This window comes from Cuculus canorus, chromosome 2 (assembly GCF_017976375.1).
Source record: "Cuculus canorus isolate bCucCan1 chromosome 2, bCucCan1.pri, whole genome shotgun sequence".
NCBI lineage: Eukaryota > Metazoa > Chordata > Aves > Cuculiformes > Cuculidae > Cuculus > Cuculus canorus.
This window is the reverse complement of record NC_071402.1, coordinates 46,506,148-46,527,144: the sequence shown is the minus strand read 5'-3', so window position 1 is coordinate 46,527,144 and position 20,997 is coordinate 46,506,148. Positions and strand designations below refer to the sequence as shown.

Genomic DNA, 20,997 nt, shown 5'->3' with positions numbered 1-20,997 from the left:
ACTGCAAGATGAAATACTCATTTGTAGAAAACAACTTTTGATGTTTAAATTACTTAATATTTTAAAAATGAAAACCCAGCAACACGTTTAATAAAGTAACATTGCTGAAGCTCATATTTCACTGGTTGAAAAGCATTTCTACTTTCTTAGGAAAGATCTGCAGAGTTTAACTATTCAAGAGCCCAAATTCAAGGTCCTGCCTTAACAATGGTCAGAAGTAAAATGAAACTGAGCACTGATTGAAGACTCCCATTTGACTGTATGAAGCCTTTATTACCCCCCATTCTTTCAAGGAAGTCACTGTTGTAAAAATCCTATTCTAGATATTCAATACAGATAAAACATGACAGATTCCCCCAGATCGAGCAAGCATTCTCGGAAAATACTGTTTAATAATATTCACACATTACCTTGTTGGTTTATGTCGCAAGTCAATCATCACATCAACAACAGCCTGGGAGCAATTGGAAAGTAGGAGAGTGACAGGTACCAGACAGAGGCTGCAAACAGAAATAGTTCCATAGCAAAGGCAAAGTATTACTCTGAATAGTCTCAATTATACTCTTAAATAGTTAAAATACATTTCAAATAACAGAAAAGTAACAGGTAGTTGTCCACTACATAACAGTCTGTGACAGTGTACACAGCAACATAATCACACTGACTGAAGTTACTTATAATTAAAGCTATTAATTGAGGTAAACAGAACAGGCTCGACAGACAAACAAAGTTACAACCTTCCTTTGCCCAGCTGAGAAAGACTAGCAAAAAAATCTTATTTTACAGGAAATCTTCTGTTGTGACAAGACATTTCAGAATGAGATAGCATGGTCTAGTATGCTACTCTCTGAACTGCCATTCAGCACATTTTTTCCAGATATTTTTTCTGTCTACTGTAGAGGATTTTCTGACATTGGGCCTGAAGTTTAGCCACAACAGTGTCCAAAAATGACATACAGCACATATATATTTCATTGCTAATTTAAGCCTTTAGTCTGAATATAGCTAATACAATCAATGTTCTGCTTGTTCACAATCAGTATGATTGCTTTATAAAAAACACTGCAGCAAGAGAGACCAAGAAATTCAGAAGCAGGGACACAAACTATGGCAGCTCTAACACCTTTATGTATGCAGCAAGCGATTTGTGTCACTGGAATTCCATGCCACTACTTAACAGCTTAAATATTCTAAACTTGACTAAGAAGAAAAGAACAACCAGCAACTACAATGAATAAGATATGAGCTTGTTACAAGAAAAATGGATGCTTTGTAACTGTCATTAAAATATGCCACCTTATAAAAAGCTTAAATATTAGATTTTATACGGAAAGAAACACCTTTGACTACTTGTATTTGCTGAAATCTTAGAGAAAAGGTATAACACAGTAGACCTCTCAGATAAAACAACTGAAACCTAAATGTTTATCTTTACATTTCAAGCATAATGCATTTCATAGCTGCATATGAATCCTGAGTCAGATGCCGCAAACGTAACAGTTCTTTTGACTTAAACAGTACCTCTTACATTCTACCCAGCTTCTCAACATATGTCACACTGTTTACTCTGACTCCAAAAATAAACACAAAGGCAGCAGTGTTTATTTTTCTTTTAGTAAGTTTGATATTAGTAAAAATTAACACTACCGTGTTTTACAGCCTGCTTCTCTACAGGAAGGTTTCATTTTAACTATACAATTCTGAGGCAGCAAGTTTAAGAATTGAGCAAGACTTCACTCTTGCATACCATACTTTTACCTTTCATATCATAAACCACATAGAATCTCAACAGGATTTATGTCAAAGTAAAAGTATTTCAAAACTTTAAAGAAAATATTGCACTAACCTTTTTTCATGAAAAGAATGATTGAAAGACTCTGGATAATGAAGACTTGTTTTGATAAGATTAGAAAGCTGCTCTGGCATTGGTCTTGCAGGTACTGGTGCATTTTCTGATCGAAAAAACTTCAAAAGAACCATTTCTGGTAATTCCTGAAACAAATTCAGAATGATGTTTAAAATACTGACATAAGGTACTGCGCAATGCAACACAAGAACTACAGTCACAGAAGCTACAATTTTCCATTATGAACTATAACTCCAGGGAAGTTAAGTCTACAGCATCATAAAGCTTACAATCTTTTGCTATGTGCTTTGTATTTAAGCATGCTAGATGAAGAACCGGAATGATCTATCTGTTACCTTCTCTCGAGTCAGAGAATTTCAAGCTGTTTGTGAAAACACTAATCATGCAAGTTTCACAAAAGGATGCTATTGTTGTAATAGTTTGTTAAGTGTTTGGTTTTGGTTTGTTTCTAAGAAAAAGGAACAGCATTTACACAGTTTTCTATCCAGCAGTTGTACAAAAGAAAAAAAATCCATCACTTGCCCTGGGAAGTTAACACCAGGAAAGACAATAGGCAAGTTTCCCAAAACAGATCCCAAGTAAAGTAAGCATAAATTTATAGGAACATACCAGCAATGACAAATTATTTAATAGTAGAGAGTATCTTAAAAACTACATAGCAAGTTCTTGAAGATATGAAAGGTTCCTTTGCCCCCATCTAAAAGCCCAAGCAAAGCATTGACACACTACTTGGGATTCAATCTAACCCTGTGGACAGAATCAATCTCTGAAGCAGAAGAAATTAGATGATACAGAAAGATGCAACACCAAATGATGCAATCAGGCCGCATTTGGCCCAGCATCACAGCACTACTGTAACTCTAAGATAATTTAATCTGTTTTGTGAGCAGGATTTAGTCAGGAAGGGGCTGCCCTTCAGTATTCCCTTATTAATCTATTCTACAAAAAGTCACCCTTTGGAAAAAAAAGAATTTGCAGTAATAAGTGTGATTGATTACTAAAAGCATATGAAATATTCTTAAAAGCCACCAACAAGTCAGTACAGTGTAATAAAGAAATTTTTTTTCATTTAAGGGCGATGGGTTGTACTTTAGGTTGAAAAGAATTACTACAGGCAACAAACAACAACTCAAAATAACAGATGCACTGGGCATTCTGTGACACGTATGAACAACTCTGTCACCATTTGCCTGTGCTGGCAACGCCAGGAAGACATCAAATGTTTCACGAGGTTTGCAATTCTTTCCTTTCAAAAGGAAAAGTAGCTTTCTTAAAAAGTAATTTGAGAAGAAAAAAAAACATATTTCCAAGTAAAAATTAAATATATTAAGCTTTCAATGAATTTGATATTTCCACCCTACCCTATGGGTATCTAACTCTATGAAAATAGACAGTAAGAAAAACACTTGCTGCCAGAAACAAGATAATAGGTTTTCATTAAAATTTATCTTTCCCCTCAGTACAGTCCAACCAGTTTCCTTTTCAACCATGTATCAACATCCTACACACTGTAGTTTGCCCTGGAGTCAATTACCTGTTCCAAGTCCTCCCAATCAGAATTCCCGAGTATTTTTTTAAAACCCTACAAAAGACAAATACGAAGGTTTATCTCTACAAATAGAAAAGAACATCATGAAATGCAGCAGGAACATTTACTGGTGAAAGTGCAGAGTGCCATTAACATTTCAAAACTTTCATCCTAACATTACATCTCTGTTAATGGACTGGAAAGCAGTAGGATTAACCATTTACCATCACAGATCTAAACCTTAATTCCAGCCAGCCTCTGGGTGTCAGCTTGGGAAGAGATGTCTGTCTCTCCCAGTTCGGCTGCTCAAATGTAGTTTTTTTGTAATTGTATACCTAGAACAAAGGCTAAGACATGATATTTAATACACGATTCTCCTTCTCAAAGCATATGATGAGAATTAAGCTCTTCTGAATGGGAACCAAGAAAATACACACACAGATCAGGGAGCCACCTAGAGACAGCTAATAAGAAACATGAAGTTCAAGGATGCATTAAACTCCTACCTGACTATGAAGCTCAGAAAATTGGATCAAGTCTACAAAAAAAAAGTCAGCCATGGCTACTTGGGCACCTATGCCATCTCTTCAAGAATATGCACTAAGCAAATAATAGCCTCAAGCCCTTGGGTTATTTACACTTAGAAACAAAGTAAAACGAAGTCAAGAATTAAGCAGGTGGTATTTTATTGATGAACTCCTACAATACCTGCCCAAATGGAGTATTGCCTTTTTAAAGGCAAAACCAAAAGTTTTAACACCAAAAGTCTGCTTGTTGACCCATTATGAGTACTTGCAAAGCCTTTAGAAGTGCCATGGGCTCCAGCAGACATCAAGCACCACATGTTGCATACAAGAATGCCACAATAATGGTTAAGACACCCACTTCAAAAAATGGTTAAGGTGTTTGTTTGAAGTTCTCATCCATACATACTGGTAGAAGCTTACATAAGCTTGACTGGAAGAGACTTCATCATCACAAACTTTGGAAGAATTTAAGGGGTGAGGGTGTTTATTATTGCTTTAAATTTTACAGCTGCATTTTTAGCATTCTGGGTCATCACTAGAAACGTGCAACAGGCAGAAGCACCAGAATCACACTAATGCCACAGCTATCTTCCAAGACCTACAAACTGTGCATACCCTGCTAGGAAAGTTGTTTCTATTTTACAGTTTCTGCTGCCCAAAGCCATCTACAAAGGCCACCTTCAAACAAATATCTAGATACAAACTTACTGTTACAAGCAGAATAATCTTCACGTCTTCACTTATCCAGTAGTTAAAAAAAAAGCCTGGACCTTTAGAGTCTGAATTTTGCTACTTTGAAACAAAGTTATAAATTACCCTCTTTACACTTCTGATATTGTGTCTTAGTCATTCATACTCATTTCAGATACCTCCTGCCACTGCATTAAGCTAAAAGTCGGAAAAGTTAAAATTTACAATGTTCAAAATCTCTTTTGAACTATATGATAGATATAACAGACAGGTCTGCTCTCAATACATCTTTTTTAATCTCTTAGAATGCACTTTCAATTTGAAAAGTTTCTTCCCTTCCATAAGATGGATAGAAGTGATGGTATCTTCACATGCAGTCATTTTAAAGGACTTTGCTAAATTATATTAGATAACTTAAAGTTATTAATTTAAAGAAAAAAAAACCCTCTCGATTATTGGGTCAATGTCCTCTGAAACAAACACCACAATTTGATTTCCAAGTTGTTTGGAAATTTGGCACATTTGCCCTCTAAGGGCCGATATGGACAGCACGGGAGAAAACAGGAAACTCTTGAACAATGCCTAGCATAAGTAAAAGCAGAATATATTAAAGCAACAGAATAACCGTGAAACAAAGAGATCCTAAGTAATGTCTCCCTTTCCCATTTTACATCAGAGAACTCCCATTTTAAAACCTCAGTTTTAAGTTGGTTTCCTTCACAATGCAAACCCATCCATATTCATTCTAGCTCCTAACTACAGAAATGGACACCAGTAATAACATTTGTGCTTTGAAATGCATTATCATCGGCTCTGCAGGTCCATCCATGGTTAGAGCAGTAGATAATTTTTTCCCAATTTTGGAATATTTCATTCATGACAACAAGACAAGCCAGTCCTCCCAAACTGGTACAGTAACTGGTACACTAAATCATACAACTGTGAAAAATGTATACATCAGCACTTCATGTTTACCCTTAAGAATTTTGCTTTCCTCACCAGAAAGACTGTTTAATGAATATCTTAAATCCATTCAAATGATTCGTGTTTGATACTAGTATCCCACCCCATGTATTCAGTAAAAAACTTCAAACTAGCACAAGATGCCACTTCCAATAATTCACTTTAGAAAAACAGTTATTTAAACCTCACCCTCTCCCAACTTTCAAAAATTCCATACTTCCAACCAAACTATTGCTCCCTCACTGAGTTGCATCTACATTAAGAAGAGGTGTTTCTGAATGTCATCACGTCTGAAGCGTAACACTGCTAAAAGGCTAAAAATCTATACTATACATATTTTAAATATTTTACTTCAGGCTAGTGCTGGTCTAATCCACTGGACTGAATAAGCAGCACGTAAGCACATTACGTGTAGTCCTGGAGGACATCTGGATTAATTCAGCCTGAAAGGTATCCACTTTCTGCGTTACAAGACCACCGCACAACGAATACAGAAAGCTCTACATGGGGACAGTATCTTAAAAACAAAAAGTATGCCTTAAATAAAACATAGTCAGACACTTTCTCTTACCTAGACTCAAATGCAAACTGAGTTTAGACTCACGTGCTAATGTGTTTCAGAAGTATGGACACACTACTCCCAACATGCCATTGGGCCCAAGTGAAAAGTCTCAGCTAGACTACTCATCTTCCATTACTGTGAAGTCTTCACCAATCAGAAGTGAGGCAAATGCGCCAGCCCCACACTACTTCCATCCCACCATACTATACTTTGGAATCTTTTGGACTGAATTCACCAGATTACAAAAACATGGAAGACAGAATTAAGATCAACAGCCCTAACTGTGAATGGTTGCTTTAGGTATTAGAAGTTTTTGTTCTTTTGCTAAATTAATGTACAGATGTCACGAATAAGAGAGCTGTATTTCAGATGCAATCTTAAGTTGAACTTCACTTAAAACAATCCCATTCCTCAAAGCAAGTTCAAAAAGAGAAGAAGAGCAACGGAACCAAAGCATTATCATTGTCAAAAAAAAAAATAAAATCAGCTATTATTTACAATTATGTAGCTAATTTTTATTAGCACAGCTTTTACTATTTGGACTCAAACTACTACTGCTAACAGATCTATTCAGACCTAATCACTTTACTAACACCTTACGGGATTTATTCTTCACATATTGTAGCTAGTGACTATAACATATCACTTTATGGCACCTTTTGTACTTCTTTTTCAACAAAATAAACTACCTTTACCATTTTTCCCTAACTCCAACTAAAGGTCATTTTTTTTTCAAAAACACAAGTGAGTGAAAGGATAGGAATATAATTGTTTTCCATATTATTCAGAGAACTTTCTAAATAAAACAAAGAAATGCTTTAACAGAGTCAATACTCTTTAAGTGTTCCTTCAGCACACTGCATGTTATGATTTCAAACTTCTAGAATATAAAGATACAAGCAGTTTATCACATCACTTGGTAAGTCTACTGTGTCCAGTAATGTATGCTTAAAAGCAGTGCTATGGAGTTAAATATATAAAAACCTTGTAGCGTAAACAAAAAACTGTTTTCAATGACAGAAAAACAAAGATTTAAAAAGTCAGTTATCCTTGTCTTGGTTAGAAGGAAAATGTTTAGCATTCTTAATTCTATTTTGAACAGACATGAGAAGAAACAGTATGTATAGAATTTCACTGTTATTTTCTTTCTTTTTGTGTGGGTACATATAGACATTTTAGCTGTAAAGAAGATTTTAAGCCTCCCCTAAATCCCACTACCTCGTGTTTTATAGAAACCAGAGGTTTTAATCTTGATTTTATCAAATATTATGGCGAGTTATGCTACTACAGTAGAGGAATAACAGCACACTGATGTCTGTTGCATGTTCCTGCTGTATCCATTACTTGTTCCACAATGAACTGAGCGCAAAGTAACCACGTGCCCTTGCATCTCAGTCAGTCTAACATCTTAGCTTGGACATTTGATAAAGATAACTTTACATCAGTGCATCCAGGTACTAATCTATTAGCAACTGCTATAAGAACTTGAGAATTATAACAAGTACCAATGATTACAGATCTACTGCTCTTCTACTACAGTGCTTTCCTGCAGCTTTGTTTCCCTGAACAGTTCTAGAAGCACCTATAAATCCAAACAAAATCCTTAAAAGCTGGCAAAAAAATAGTCCAAGATATACCATAATTTACAGAGCACCGGAAGCCAACCAATACACAGAATTTAACCAAATAAAGCAAGCTATCTTGTTTACTCAGCATAGTTAATTTGACAAATCTAGCTAAGATCCAAGCCATTTTTCAGAAAGCTAAAAATAAAAAAATAAAAAAAAAATAAAAGAGGTTGCAGAGAGAAATCTTGTTCTTATTATTGCTCCTGGTTGGAGGTGGCTTTATTGCCACACAGACAAAAAACATTTCCTGCTTGCAAAAGCTTAAAGTTAGAAGCAGCTCAAGTCAAGAAGAAATTCACTGAAGAGCAACAAATAGAACACAGCAAGAAATGCAAGGAGCAGATTCCTGCATCCCAGATGACACCCTGCTCAGAATCTCCAAATAATTTTTTTCAGATGCGAGCAGTCCTTTATCATTTAGAACAGGTAGCCATCACACATTGGTGAAAAGTATGCGCCTCCATCTCCCTCTGCTGTCTAGACCACAAAAGACAACTTCTACACTGTTAGCACAAGACATTCAGGAACAGTCTAGACTTTCCAACCCAGTTTTTGACTTGGAGAATAAATACGATTTACAAGACAACCTCCAAACCACATATTGAGTGTTAAGTTAGAAGTAACGTTTGGGTTTGGGATTTTCTAACACTGCCCATGAAGATGATCAGAGGGCTGGAACACCTCTGCTATGAGGACAGGCTGAAAGAGTTGGGGTTGTTCAGCCTAGAGAAGAGAGGGCTGCAGGGAGACCTTACAGAGGCCTTCCAGTATGCGGAGGCTGCCTACAGAGAAAGCTGGGCAGGGACTTTTCACAAGGGTATGTACTGATAGGACCAGAAGGAATGGCTTTAAATTGGGAAGGGGAAGATTTAGATTCAGTCTTAGGAAGAAATTCTTCACAATGAGGGTGATGAGGCATTATAATAGGTTGCCTAGGGAAGTTATGGATGCCCTCTCCCCAGAAGTTTTCAGGGTCACACTGAATAGGGCCTTGAGCAGCCTGGTCTAGTGGGATGTGTCCCTACCCATAGCAGGGCGGTCGGAACTAGATGATCTACAAGGTCCCTCCCAACCCAAACCCTTTTATGATTCTGTAATAATAATAACAACAACAACAATAACAACAACAACACATGAGAAACATTATAGACAAGAGTACGTAAATATAGTAGCATGTATTCTTTAAATTGAGAATACATCTGGATCCTCCTTGTTGCCGGCGGCAGCATTCATTTGTCAGTTTGACTTTGACGCAGACAATTTAAATTTTAGTGCAATTGACAAGAAACGTAAATTTATCTCGGGCATGGTCAGTTGTTTATTTTAGGAAGCAGATATGATTCATCACTACTACTACCCTTCCCACCCATTTGCTAGAAGCAGACCTCAAAAAGGCAGTTTCACTCAAACTACATGCCCCTTTCAATCTATTCCCACCTATTCCATAGCATAAAGAGCTAAATGGAAAACTCACCTTAATGATATAAAAATACTTAAAGGCTTACTAAACAAAACCAAGTGCACAGCCTCAGTGTAATTCACTAATGTCACCACATATATACAGAAACACACATTTGTCCTATACTGTTTTATTGACAACATTTATATATAGTACTACTTGCTGCAACTTCCAGTAAGAACTCACTAAAAGCCACATCTGATATTTGCTATATTGATAAATACAATGCATCAAAGCAAGAAGAAACAGTGATATACTGCTCAGCAGAAGACTAAACAAGTACAAGACACAGCATAGAAGTTTTTACGTTATCTCAAATTACTATCTTACACTATTTTAAGCTTATCTATAGCTTCCCTAGTAGTTACTGATTCATGTACCAGGAGACATCCACCAACCATTTACAGATTTTTTTACACAAATAGGCTATGGAGCTGTGAAGTAAAAAGTGAAGTAGAAGTAATGTGCTATGAATTGATCAATTCCCATGGACCTATTGGAGTCTTGGATGAGGGCAACTGCATGGGGTTCAACAAGGCTAAGTGCTGGGTCCTGTGCTTCTGTCACAACCATGCCATGCAACACTGCATGCTTCAGAATGAATGGCTGGAGAGCTGCCTGGTGGAGAAGGACCTGGTGGTGCCAGTTGATAGCCAGCTGAATGTGAGCCAGCAGTGTGCCCAGGTGGCCAAGAAGGCCAACGGCACCCCAGCTTGTATCAAAAATGGTGTGGCCAGCAGGAGTAGGGAAGCAATCATTCCCCCTACTCAGCACTTCAGGTGAGGCTGCACCTGAAATACTTGTTCAGTTTTGAGGCCCTCACTAGAACACAGACATTGAGGTGCTGGAGTGTATCCAGAAAAGGGCAACCAAGATGATGAAGCATAAGGAGCACAAGTCTTATGAGAAGCAGCTGAGGGAACTGGGATTTAATCTGGAGAAGGAGGCAGCTGAGGGTAGACCTTCATCCCGCTCTACAACTACCTGACACGAGGTTGTAGTGACATGGGTGTCAGTCTCCTCTCCCAAGTAACAAGCAATAGAATGAGAGGAAGAGATCTCAAGTTACACCAGGGGAATTTTAGACTGGATATCAGGAAATATTACTTCACCAAAACATTTATCAAGCATTGGAACATGCTGCCCAGGGAAGTAGTAGAGTCAACACCTCCGGAGGTATTTAAAAGATGTGTAGATGTGGCACTTAGGGACATGGTTTAGTGGTGAACTTGGCAGTGTTAGCTTTACAGTTGGACTTGATGATCTTAAAGGTCTTTTCCAACCTAAATGATACTGTGATTCTGTCTTTTTAACTGCTCCAGTGTTTCTGCTATTCTAACATTTTATACTAAAAGTCTTCAATTAAAAGTTGTGCATAGCAGTATAATTAATAAAACTGATTCTGTAACACTAAAAGAAAAATTCCACCACTTTACTATTAACTTTGCTTTGAAATAAACATTAGACTTATTAATGGTATTAAACTCTTAGTTCTACCCTGAAATGTTATTACAACAGATTACTCTAATTGCATAGCAGTATACTTACCTGTACTTCGCTTTTCTCATCTTTAAACTGAGCCTAGCTATTTCAATACAGATGACTAATCAAAATTGAATTAAGCCTGTATGTTTTTAGCAATAACACATTAGATATCAGATTCTACAAAAACACCTAAAGAGGTTCCACTTATTTACAATTCTATATTGAGAAAGAAGTGATTGTAAAGGAAAACTTCACACTAGATTACCTGCTTCTGAGGAAATGAAAAAGCCTCCTTCCCAACTGTATTAAGGGCAACATGATGCTGGCCCTCCAAAATAAGCTGCTTATTGTCTTCCACAACATATGCCTACAGAATACAATACAAAGACATTAGCAGATCAGAAACTATCACAAGCTTCGTAATATATAACTACTGACCTTCCCTCTGGCTTCAGTGAAACATGATGTACTGTTCAAACCCTAAAGGCTAACGTGACATACTTACTTTATGTGTGCTTTTAATTTTGTAAGCACAGACAATTGCTAAAGTTTAGACTGTCAATTTTCACTATTTAATGTCTGCATTCTGGTAAATGAGCTCTTTTTCAAAGCAGACTGGGTCACTCTTACAGTTCTATGACAAAAACAAGGATTAACATATCTCTTGGTTTAAGATCTCAGAATTTCTTCTTTTAAGAGTAGAGCTTAAGAACTGGTTGCATCCAAAATAACGTAAAATCACTTTAAGCATACTTATTACACTAATAGCTACTAAGACTGTCTTTGCTTCTTGATATCATCGTAGTTCCTTTGTCCGTTTTCATAAAAACATTTCACCCATAAATTTCATATGAATGTATTTGAAAGTTCAGGGTGCCACAATAAATTATTTTCCATCAGTTATATGTCACGGCCCAGTTACCAAAGGCCACAACCATACATACCTTCCACAGCACAACAATGTTCAAGTCTACTTCACTGCATCTTTGTATCAACCTGACTGTCTCATCAAATGATTGTTTCACAGCCCTTTGAGATGCACGAGTATGAGATTGCATATGCGTTCTTTTAAACTCAGAGGATAAGCTTTGAAAGAAAAAGTCTGCACAAGGACTGGCTGAACTTATTATCTGTAAGGAAAAAAAAAGGCAAGAAAGAGTGCTCTCAGAACAGGACGCAATCTGACACAAGTTAATCTAACAGAGCTCATCACTGTAGTATTTCAGTCCCATTATCTTGCTTTGCATCCCCTTGAAAACCTATAGGATGCCACAGGTCATCGTTTCCACGCTTGGCATATTTGAGATTAGCCCTACCTAATGAGCTGTCTAAGGTAATACAGGGAAATAGAGCCACAGATTGTTGTGCTAAAACTGAAAATACCAAACTGGGAAACAAGGGCTTTGATTGTTATCACCAGACAGCCTCCTGTGATATATCTTGTGGACAGAGCTTAAGTGTCCAACTGACTCTGAAACTAACTCACATGCAAATCATTATTGCTTATTAACATTTTCCTCAGGTTAGCTCAAATTATCTAAGTTAGGGACATATATTTTGCTAGCAATAGCAAAGACAATAGATTGCACAGCATATTCCCTGTTTATAACTGTTACAGTCAGAAACAATGTGCTGTTTGTCAAATTTGTCATCATTTGTACTAAGCTCTTCCAATACCAAAAGCTTGATAAGCAGGCAGTGATTTTAGGACAGCAGGATAAGTAAGAAACTTTAGCTTCCTAAATCCTCCCTTTTAAAAAGGTTAGCAGCGCTGTAACAGCATACCCTAGAAAGGTGAAGTATTGTATTAGCATAATACTCATACACAGCAAGACAACCTGCTTTTGGCATAATTGTCTAGAAGGGAGGTTCCCCTCCCCGTCCTCCCCATTAGAGAACATGTTTGTACAAGAAAGCTTAAATTCCTGCAGCTCATCTAACCTTAAAAATGCAGAGAGGACTAAAAATCTGAGGTAGACCCCTAAATTCCATTTATATACCAATAAAATGAAGTGGCAGTGAGCAGGTCCTCCTTGCCTCTAAAAGCTGGATACATATATGGAAAATATACAATAAGCATACAATAAGCAAGCTGACATCCAGCTAACTAAATCCACTCTGCTAATGCAGATTTCCAACTCCATGCAAGTGGCCTATTCTCCGTAGGTTTTGGAAAAGCATTCGCTGTGCCAAGATCATTTGCTAAAAGGATTCTTCTTCAGACAATATCTGTATGTTTAAAATAATAAAAGGGCATGGTAGCCTGCAAGTATTAAACTTGAAGAAAAATCAAAGAAACAGACTCCTTGAACTGACTGCAAACTACATTAGCAGTTTTGAAATTCAGGTACCTATGTTCGTTAGAGATTTTCAGATTATTTTTAGGACAAGCCTTTAATTAGATTTTTTTAACTTACTCTAGTAAAAATACAATTAAGAAAAAAACAATTGAACAAGAATCTGACATCCACAGACCTCTACTAGAAAACTAGAGGACTGGGAGATATTCAAAAGAACTGCTCTGAAGAGATGGGAAAGAAGGAAAAATGTCAGCAAGAAGTTCACATTGCAATGCACTCCCAAAGTAGTTCAGCTGTCACTTTGGTAACTTAAAAGTTCCAGACTATCCACTACCTACGCTCCATTACCATCTCTTTGTAAAAAAAGAGAGCTGACCTAGAAGAGCAATAGTCAACATGCAAAACTTCACCTATGACAGAACTGTTCTCATTTTTTAATTTTAAATAAGGCTTTCACTGGGATACTTGCACGTGACAGGGATACCTTGCACAAGACAAAATATGCAGTTGCACCAGTTCACCTACCTGCTCATTTCCAAAAACAATGTCTGCAAATGTGTAATTTTCTAAGGGATAAAAAGAGAAGGCATTGTTTCAGCATCATGAGAAGTCACAACTTCAGTATACAGTATCCAAATAGCATCTTCTTCAAAAAGTTACCCCATTCCAGAGAGAACCTACCTTCTGAGTTTTTGCATCTTACTGCTTTAAAGCATAACTTGGCTCTCTCTCTGCTAGCAAGTTTAGTATCTGAAAGAAAAAGGTTGAAAATTTTTTTCCCCTCAGCATGACCAGAGACTCTCATTAGCACAAGTCAGTCATTAAACTTCACAAATAAGAAAACCACTGATAGTAGTCGAGAAGCATAACTAATCAAGCAGAAAAACTGCACGATAGTAAACATGATGAATTTTCTTTGACTGCACGGTAGTAAAGATGCATCTTCTGCTGATCCCCTTCCATCTACTTCCAGAGCAGGAAGTGAGCCATAACAGAATGGAGACAGAAAGAAAGAAAGAAGGAAGGAACAGAAGACAAAAGATTCACTATTGAGGGTAAACTAGTCAAACTAATATAAGAGGAACATATGTCTAGACTAGCTTTTAAGTATACAAAATGTCAGCATATAAGCAAAGATAACATTTTCTAGATACAATAAGAGTATCCTTTTTTGCCTGGGATAGTCAGCCTTCTCAAATATTAGAAGCTTGTATTTGCAGCTAAGACAGAATACCAGAATTGCTAATCATGTGTATTTTTAATAACTGAATAGAACACTTGTCAAATACTCTGTTGATCAGTTAAATTTATCACTAATATAAGTAACTAAGGGAAAGCAGAAACATCTTTCTTTTGAGGCAAGTTGTCATCCAGCCCAGACAGATTTCTCTACATCACAAATAATTTGCCTGTAAGTTAAGCCCATTTATAAAATTAATGAAGTCTGAAAGTTCTGTCAATATACTTTTCTTGAAACACTGGCAAAAGGAGGGCTGTAGTATGTCTGGAAGGGATATCAACTTTTCAGAAATTAATTATCCTGATAGTCATATTCAACTTCTTGTGAAATCCTTCTAAATGTTCTTGTCAGGCAGATGCTAGACTTGCCATTCTTTTGATGATACACACCTTTGTCTCCAGAGATGTTGACAGACTTTTGAAGCTTCCAGTGCTTGCTATTACTTGAAACTTGTACTATATGAAATTCTTTAACACCAGTCTCACTCTAAGGAAGAAACAAAAATTACCTCAAATAAGACCTATCACAATTGTGATGTTATACATTGCATAGTAAGTGTTCATTGCAAGAAAATCCTGTTAGAATTTTAGTTTAACTCATTATTCACACCACCCATAATACAGCACTAAGGAGAGACAAGACAAGAATTAAGACCCACTGTAACATCAAACAGCCCCAGTTCACAGCAACTTCTAATTCCAGTAAGCAAGGTCACACAAAGAGGAAACAAAGATGCCCCAGAAAAATACCCACAAGCTAGTATTTTAGATTAAGACAACTATAACAAAACCTGGGCTTTTAACTCCAGTGCAGAACACTGTCTGCGAGGACACTTAGTTTCCAAGATTACTTAAGGAATATTGCTAGGTCAAAAATCTCAGAAATTCAAGAACTCTGTTTTTTTGGGTTTAATATATACACGCAATGAAAATTAGCTTTGGGGTTTTCCTGGAAAGAGTGAGGCAGTAGCAGAAAATTAAGTCTCACACAATGTTACTTGGTAACTTTGTAAGTACTTTTAAAACATTCCTTTCTCCTCAAAGGAGTGGATAGTATTCACTTTAGCAGCTGAAGAAAAAACAGTGTATAGATCTTCAAAACAAAATGATAAATCAGCTCAGTGATTCCACTACCAGTTAATTGTGTAGGAATTCTATAAGCAGAGGATTCAATTACCTTGCTTTGTGGTTGAAAAAATGGAAGCAGCTTTACCAAAAAAAATGAATAAACTTAAAATTAGTGTGGTATGAAAAACTGAAATATTTTCTTCTGATTTGCTGAGTTAACAGATCACAACAGACATATCTGTATTTGGATTATACTTGCAAAAATATCTGATTTTGGTAATAAATGTAAACACAGATGCTTCCTTCAAGTTGGAGCTTAAATATTTACTTCAATTTACCACAAATTCTACCAGTGTTTTCACTGAAAGTTTGCAGGGTGAACAGGTTGTCTCATTCAGAGCCATCTTCAAAGTTGCAATCATCAAGAATGTTCATGAATTTGGAATAAATGTTTCCGAAATAAAAAAAAAAAAGGCTCCTAATTACAGTACTGGAAGTTGCTTAGGATAGAGATAGTCATACCAGACTTCCAGAGAGTTGATATATAACTTAATGTTAGTACTCCTTCCAATAGTAACTGGAAAGATTCAATATGCAAGGTTTATTCACTGTTTGCAAAGATGGGAAAACCTTTTATGTAAGTCTCAGTTCTACTGGCGACACAAACCTGCGGAGCTTTAGAACAGTATCATTATTAAAAATAAGAACTTACGGTATTGATATTTTCTAGATCCACAAACACCAACATCGTGTCCCCTCTGCCTTCTTCATCAAGTGCATTACTTCTGCAGACAGTAGCTCGAATATGCAGAGACCGGCTAGTACAAATAACTGCAGTGTGCCTTAATACTCTATGACTAGGAAGGAGGGGAAGAAAACAAAAAAAAAAGAAGAGAAAGACATTCTGAACAATCACACTGCTGTCCAGAACCTGTCATCAAGAAGTACTGAATGCCATCAATACTAAGGTCATTAGACAAGTCATCTGTTTCAACCACCAGATACACATTTTTTAGCTTCCATCAAAACTATATTATTTTTAAGTGTCATGCTGTGTGGGTAGGTGTTGTTTAAACAGAGTCTCTTAGCCAGTTTGAAATACTGGAGTAAGGTTCATGTTACCACAACGAAAAATACATCAGAAATTTCTGATGTAAGACAATTGACGCAGTGAAAGCAAACAGGTATGTATTGGCATAGGGTTGACACTAATGCCACCACATGCTTTGGAAAAACAGAAGTTTTGAGTAAATACACCATGAAAGGCTACTAGTTAGTCACATCTCCTACATCAACATTTACTAAGAAGCATCCAGACAGAGTATCACTGCATTCAACAAATTTCCCTAAACTGAGCTCCTGAATGTTCACTTCTAGAACCATCTGTACTCTGCTGTCTTCCTATTTCTCTAATGGTGAGCAAACTTCAATTCCTGGACACCATGATAACACAAGCTCTTCCCACACAGAACCTTTGTGCTACCATAAATTCCACTTAGAAATACTAGAGACATGTTAAAATTTGACACACATTACCTACTAAATATGCTGAAACATCACAGAACACTTGTTCTGGGAAGGGAAGTCAGTGATTTCCTGAACTCTATATCACAACATCACAACCTACAGAATAACTTTCAACAGTTCTGCAGTTAATCTTCAGACAAATATACAGATGTCTGTACAGATCTCCAGTGTCACAAACTAATTAAATTTAAAAGCTATGCTCTGTCTACAAACAGTACTGTTAAACAAGATGATATCACTTAAGGTCCCCTGGAAACATTAATACAGTAGGGATAAAAGCCTTCCTCAAACAATCATCTTGCATTTGTGGAACACGTCACTTTCTGAATAGTTTTAACTCAGCAGAGAAAAGTTCTGTACTTAAAAACAAGAAATATAAAACCTAAATTGTAGGGGTATAAATTCACTATTCTTGCAGTCTAGCTTAAAATCAACTGTAGAGGTAAACCTAGCATATCAGAAACTCCAGAAAGACCTAAACAAAGGGCACTTGTCCACTAAAGTTTGATTTCAAGAATACGCTGCTGATCCACTCTATTGACCATCTTCACCTTACTCAACTTTGGTTTACAACACAGAGCAGTCTCACAGCACGTCAACATGATTTCTTTCTCAGAACTAGCCTAGAAAACAAGCTCCAGCCACAAACAGACATTCAGCCCACATGACTGGAGCTCATCTGAAGTAGCCCTCCCCACCATGATCCTGAATATGTATAGCGTAAGGACCACTTGTGCTGGTTTTGGCTGGGATAGAGTTAATTTTCTCCAGAGCAGATATTATGAGGCTATGTTTTGGATTTGCACTGCAAAAAGCAGTTGCTAATACAGAGATGTTTCAGTTACTGCCAAGCAGCACAGTGCTTACACAGAGACAAGGCCTTTCCTCCTTCTCATCCCACCAGCAAGTGGGCTGCAGGTGCACAAGCAGCTGGCTGGGGACAGAGCTGGGACAGGTGACCCCAAGTGACCAAAGGGATACCATATGGAATCTCAGCATATAAAGCTGAGGAGGGTGTTTGGAGTGATGGTGTTTGCCTTCCCAAGTAACATGGTGGAGCACTGCTTTCCTGGAGACACCTGACCACCTGCCTGCAGATAGGAAGCAGTGAATGAATTGCTTGTTTTGCTTTGCTTGTGCACAGTTTTTGCTTTACCTATTAAACTCTCTTAACCCACGAGTTCTCATTCACAAGTGAAAGTCAGTGAGCACCTGTGTGAGGCTTAGTTGCATGCTGGTGTTAAACCACAACATCAGCTCCCCAATCTCATCCGCTCCTAGTCTGCACTGCTTCTTAAGGTGGATGGAGACATTCTCCAGACAAACAAATCTAGTTGCTTAATAAATTTCTCTTCCAGAAAGTTAAACAGTAACATTTAAGTCTGCGGTCAGTATTCTTAGTGGGCTAAAACTAAGCCTGTTGCAACTTTTTCTCAGCCTTGACAGCTATTAGGTAACAACAAGGCAAGAATATTGAAGAGCGAAAGAGAAGGGTAAAAGAGACAGTCTTTATTTCTGAATTGGGCTGTTTGCTAGATTGCTACACTAAGGCTTCCCAAAGGCTGATCTCTTTATTCTCCAAACAAAGGCTCATTCATCCCAAAAATCTAACACCAGGTTTCTCAAAAAAGATATTTCCTGAGCTTTCTTAGCCTGGGACATGGGTGGGACTTTGGAATAACTGACAGTCAAGTCGCTACCTTGCAAGTTCAAAGAAAGCACTCTTAATTAGCTTTTGGGGTCAGCCTCGAATGCCTACTGTCTCAAGGTAGTCCAAAAAAGAACTATACAACAGTATGCAAGTCAAACTTGGTATTTAACCCCTCCAAGAAGAATGACTTTCATAATACAATTATTGTCACATTTTAACTAAGAACAAAATCTTTTGTTCAAAGTAGACAAGAGTTTGTTTTAAGATGCAGAAATAAACTAAGTTATGATTTTCTTTCCCCCCCCGTGCCTCAGAAAGATGTACTTCCAGAGAAACTAAATATGAACAGGGTTTTTAACAGCACTCCATTAAATTATTTTAAAATTATTTTAATAATTTTTAAATAAATTATTTTTAAATAAATTATTTTAAATTTATTTTAATAATTTAATAAGGAGAATTAATAATTGCCACTTTGATGGAAGCAGTGTAGGCTATTCAATTTCATAAGATGGAAATCAGATCATATAGTGGGGGAAAAAATATCTTTTCTTACAATAGCAGATAACAGGCCACTTTGCCATCACAGCAACTGAGAGAAATTCAGTAAGATATATATTTACGCTTATAATATTTATAACATGTCTCATAAGTATGAAAAAAAAGTAGATAAAAACTTACCACATTTTTGAGTGCCTTTTAATACTTTCATAGTAAAACAAAAAGTTAATTTCATGAACACCTTCTTCATCCGGTCCCCGTAACCACATTGGCAGCTGCACTGAAGCCCCAGGAAGAAGAACAGCATCAGGAAGTGGGACGTGTATTACTTCTGGCTGACCCCCTGCGCCAACCCCAAAGTCTGCAGAAGAAGCTGAAGATAGTAGTGCTGTACGCACAGAGGTAGGATCTGTCACAACAGTCTTGTATGCACTACAGTTTTCAGAAGCTGAAGGACTTAGCGGCGTTAGAACAGCAGTATTTCCACCAAAAGTAAAAAATTCTGGATTTTTGGACACAACCTTCAGTGCAGTAAGAGGACACTTGCTTACGTTCACAAATTCTACATATGCTTTTCTGATTTCTCCACAAAGAAGCCCTGTAGGAAAATTTATGAAGAACACCTGTATAGGAGGGAACAAGACAAAAGAATACGTTGAACATTGAGCCAAGTTATGAATGGGCATGAAAAAACCCACATATTTTAACTATATTGCTCTCTGCAGCTTCTCAAGAAGGGGCAGTTGGGAGAGAGGTACGCGATAGGAACACGTAGGAATGATTCAACACTGTGTCAGGGCAGATGCAGACTGGACGTTAGGCAGCATTTCTTTACCGAGAGGGTGGTCATACAGTGGAAGAGGCTTCCTAGAGAGATGGTCAATGCCCTAAGGCCATCAGTGCTTAAGCAGCATTTGGACAATGCCCTTAACATGCTTTAACATTGTCAGCCCTGAACTGGTCAGGCAGTTGGACTGGATGATTGTCTTAAGTCCCTACCAACTGAAATAACCTGTTCCATTCTATAGAGTATTTTCATTAACCAGTTAGTCAAATCATTTTAATAACCCTAGTAAGGAAAACCACTATGTTTTAATTAAGCAACTTGAACTATTCCAAATGAATGGCAAGCAAACAGAAAAGAATTTTGCCTGTTTCCCCTCACCTTGAAGTTTGTCTACAAAAGCTGTTGCCAACTAAAACCATAAAGGGAATATAAGAACTTCAGAAGGGTATTTGGAGACTAAAAGATTCATTTAAAAAAAAGAAAGCCACAGAAGTTTGCAACCAACATCATAAATTAACTGGAAAGCTTTAGGCATTAACAAAGTCTAAGACTCCATTGTTAGAATTACATTTATAAACTCTGGATTCAGCTATTTGCTCAAAGCTACCAACAGAAAGTAGCTACATACCTCCAACAAAGGCATTTCCTCTGTAATAATGGGATCTAAACGTCGATCGGGTCCATATTTAATAGATGTTTTTTCCTCTTTTGTGTTATTGAGTCGAGGCCCTTGGATTTCTAAATCTTGTCGTCCCCGTACAGATAACCCATTGGAGACAAATTTTCCTAAAAGATTTTTTTTTTAAGAAAAAAACAAATCAAACTTTTAAAAAAGTAATTCCTAGCTTTTTTTCTGAGAAGACATGCAAAGGTCACCATCCAATCTCAAAAATCATTGCTTTCTCTGTTATTGAGCACATGCAGTGTTCACTGTTTACGCAGCAGCACTGTGAAAGAACTATTTAAAGCTGTCAGATGGAACACATTGCTACTGCAAGTTCAGATATCTAGTTTTCCTACATTGTTGTGGAATTCCTCCCCTTCAATACTTTGACTACTGAAGGGGAGAGCACGAAGGCGATGTATTTATTGCCTTCCCCAATTTCTGCCAAGCTGAAAGAAAAAGTCACCCAAAATATTTTTACTTCCTTCAAAAGACAGGCCACCGCTCTCCAAGTTTTTTTTACTACTAAGGTTTCCAGTTTGTAGATAGCT

The 20,997-nt window shown here is 37.1% G+C and overlaps 1 protein-coding gene across 4 annotated transcripts in view; it reads right to left on the bottom strand.

The window, feature by feature from the left end:
* TRAPPC8 (trafficking protein particle complex subunit 8) overlaps window positions 1–20,997 on the bottom strand; it is a 55,209-nt gene that overhangs the window by 3,603 nt on the left and 30,609 nt on the right. For 2 of the 4 annotated variants that reach the window (XM_054058750.1, XM_054058752.1), the window contains 11 exons: window positions 20,411–20,568; window positions 19,176–19,618; window positions 16,029–16,173; window positions 14,639–14,735; window positions 13,691–13,759; window positions 13,535–13,575; window positions 11,654–11,839; window positions 10,975–11,076; window positions 3,402–3,449; window positions 1,847–1,992; window positions 411–500 (listed from right to left, as the gene is read on the bottom strand). In XM_054058750.1, coding sequence (XP_053914725.1) covers window positions 411–500; window positions 1,847–1,992; window positions 3,402–3,449; window positions 10,975–11,076; window positions 11,654–11,839; window positions 13,535–13,575; window positions 13,691–13,759; window positions 14,639–14,735; window positions 16,029–16,173; window positions 19,176–19,618; window positions 20,411–20,568 — 1,525 coding nt within the window. The remainder of the gene's footprint in view (window positions 1–410; window positions 501–1,846; window positions 1,993–3,401; window positions 3,450–10,974; window positions 11,077–11,653; window positions 11,840–13,534; window positions 13,576–13,690; window positions 13,760–14,638; window positions 14,736–16,028; window positions 16,174–19,175; window positions 19,619–20,410; window positions 20,569–20,997) is intronic. The other 2 variants (XM_054058753.1, XM_054058751.1) reach the window with 1 other exon arrangement.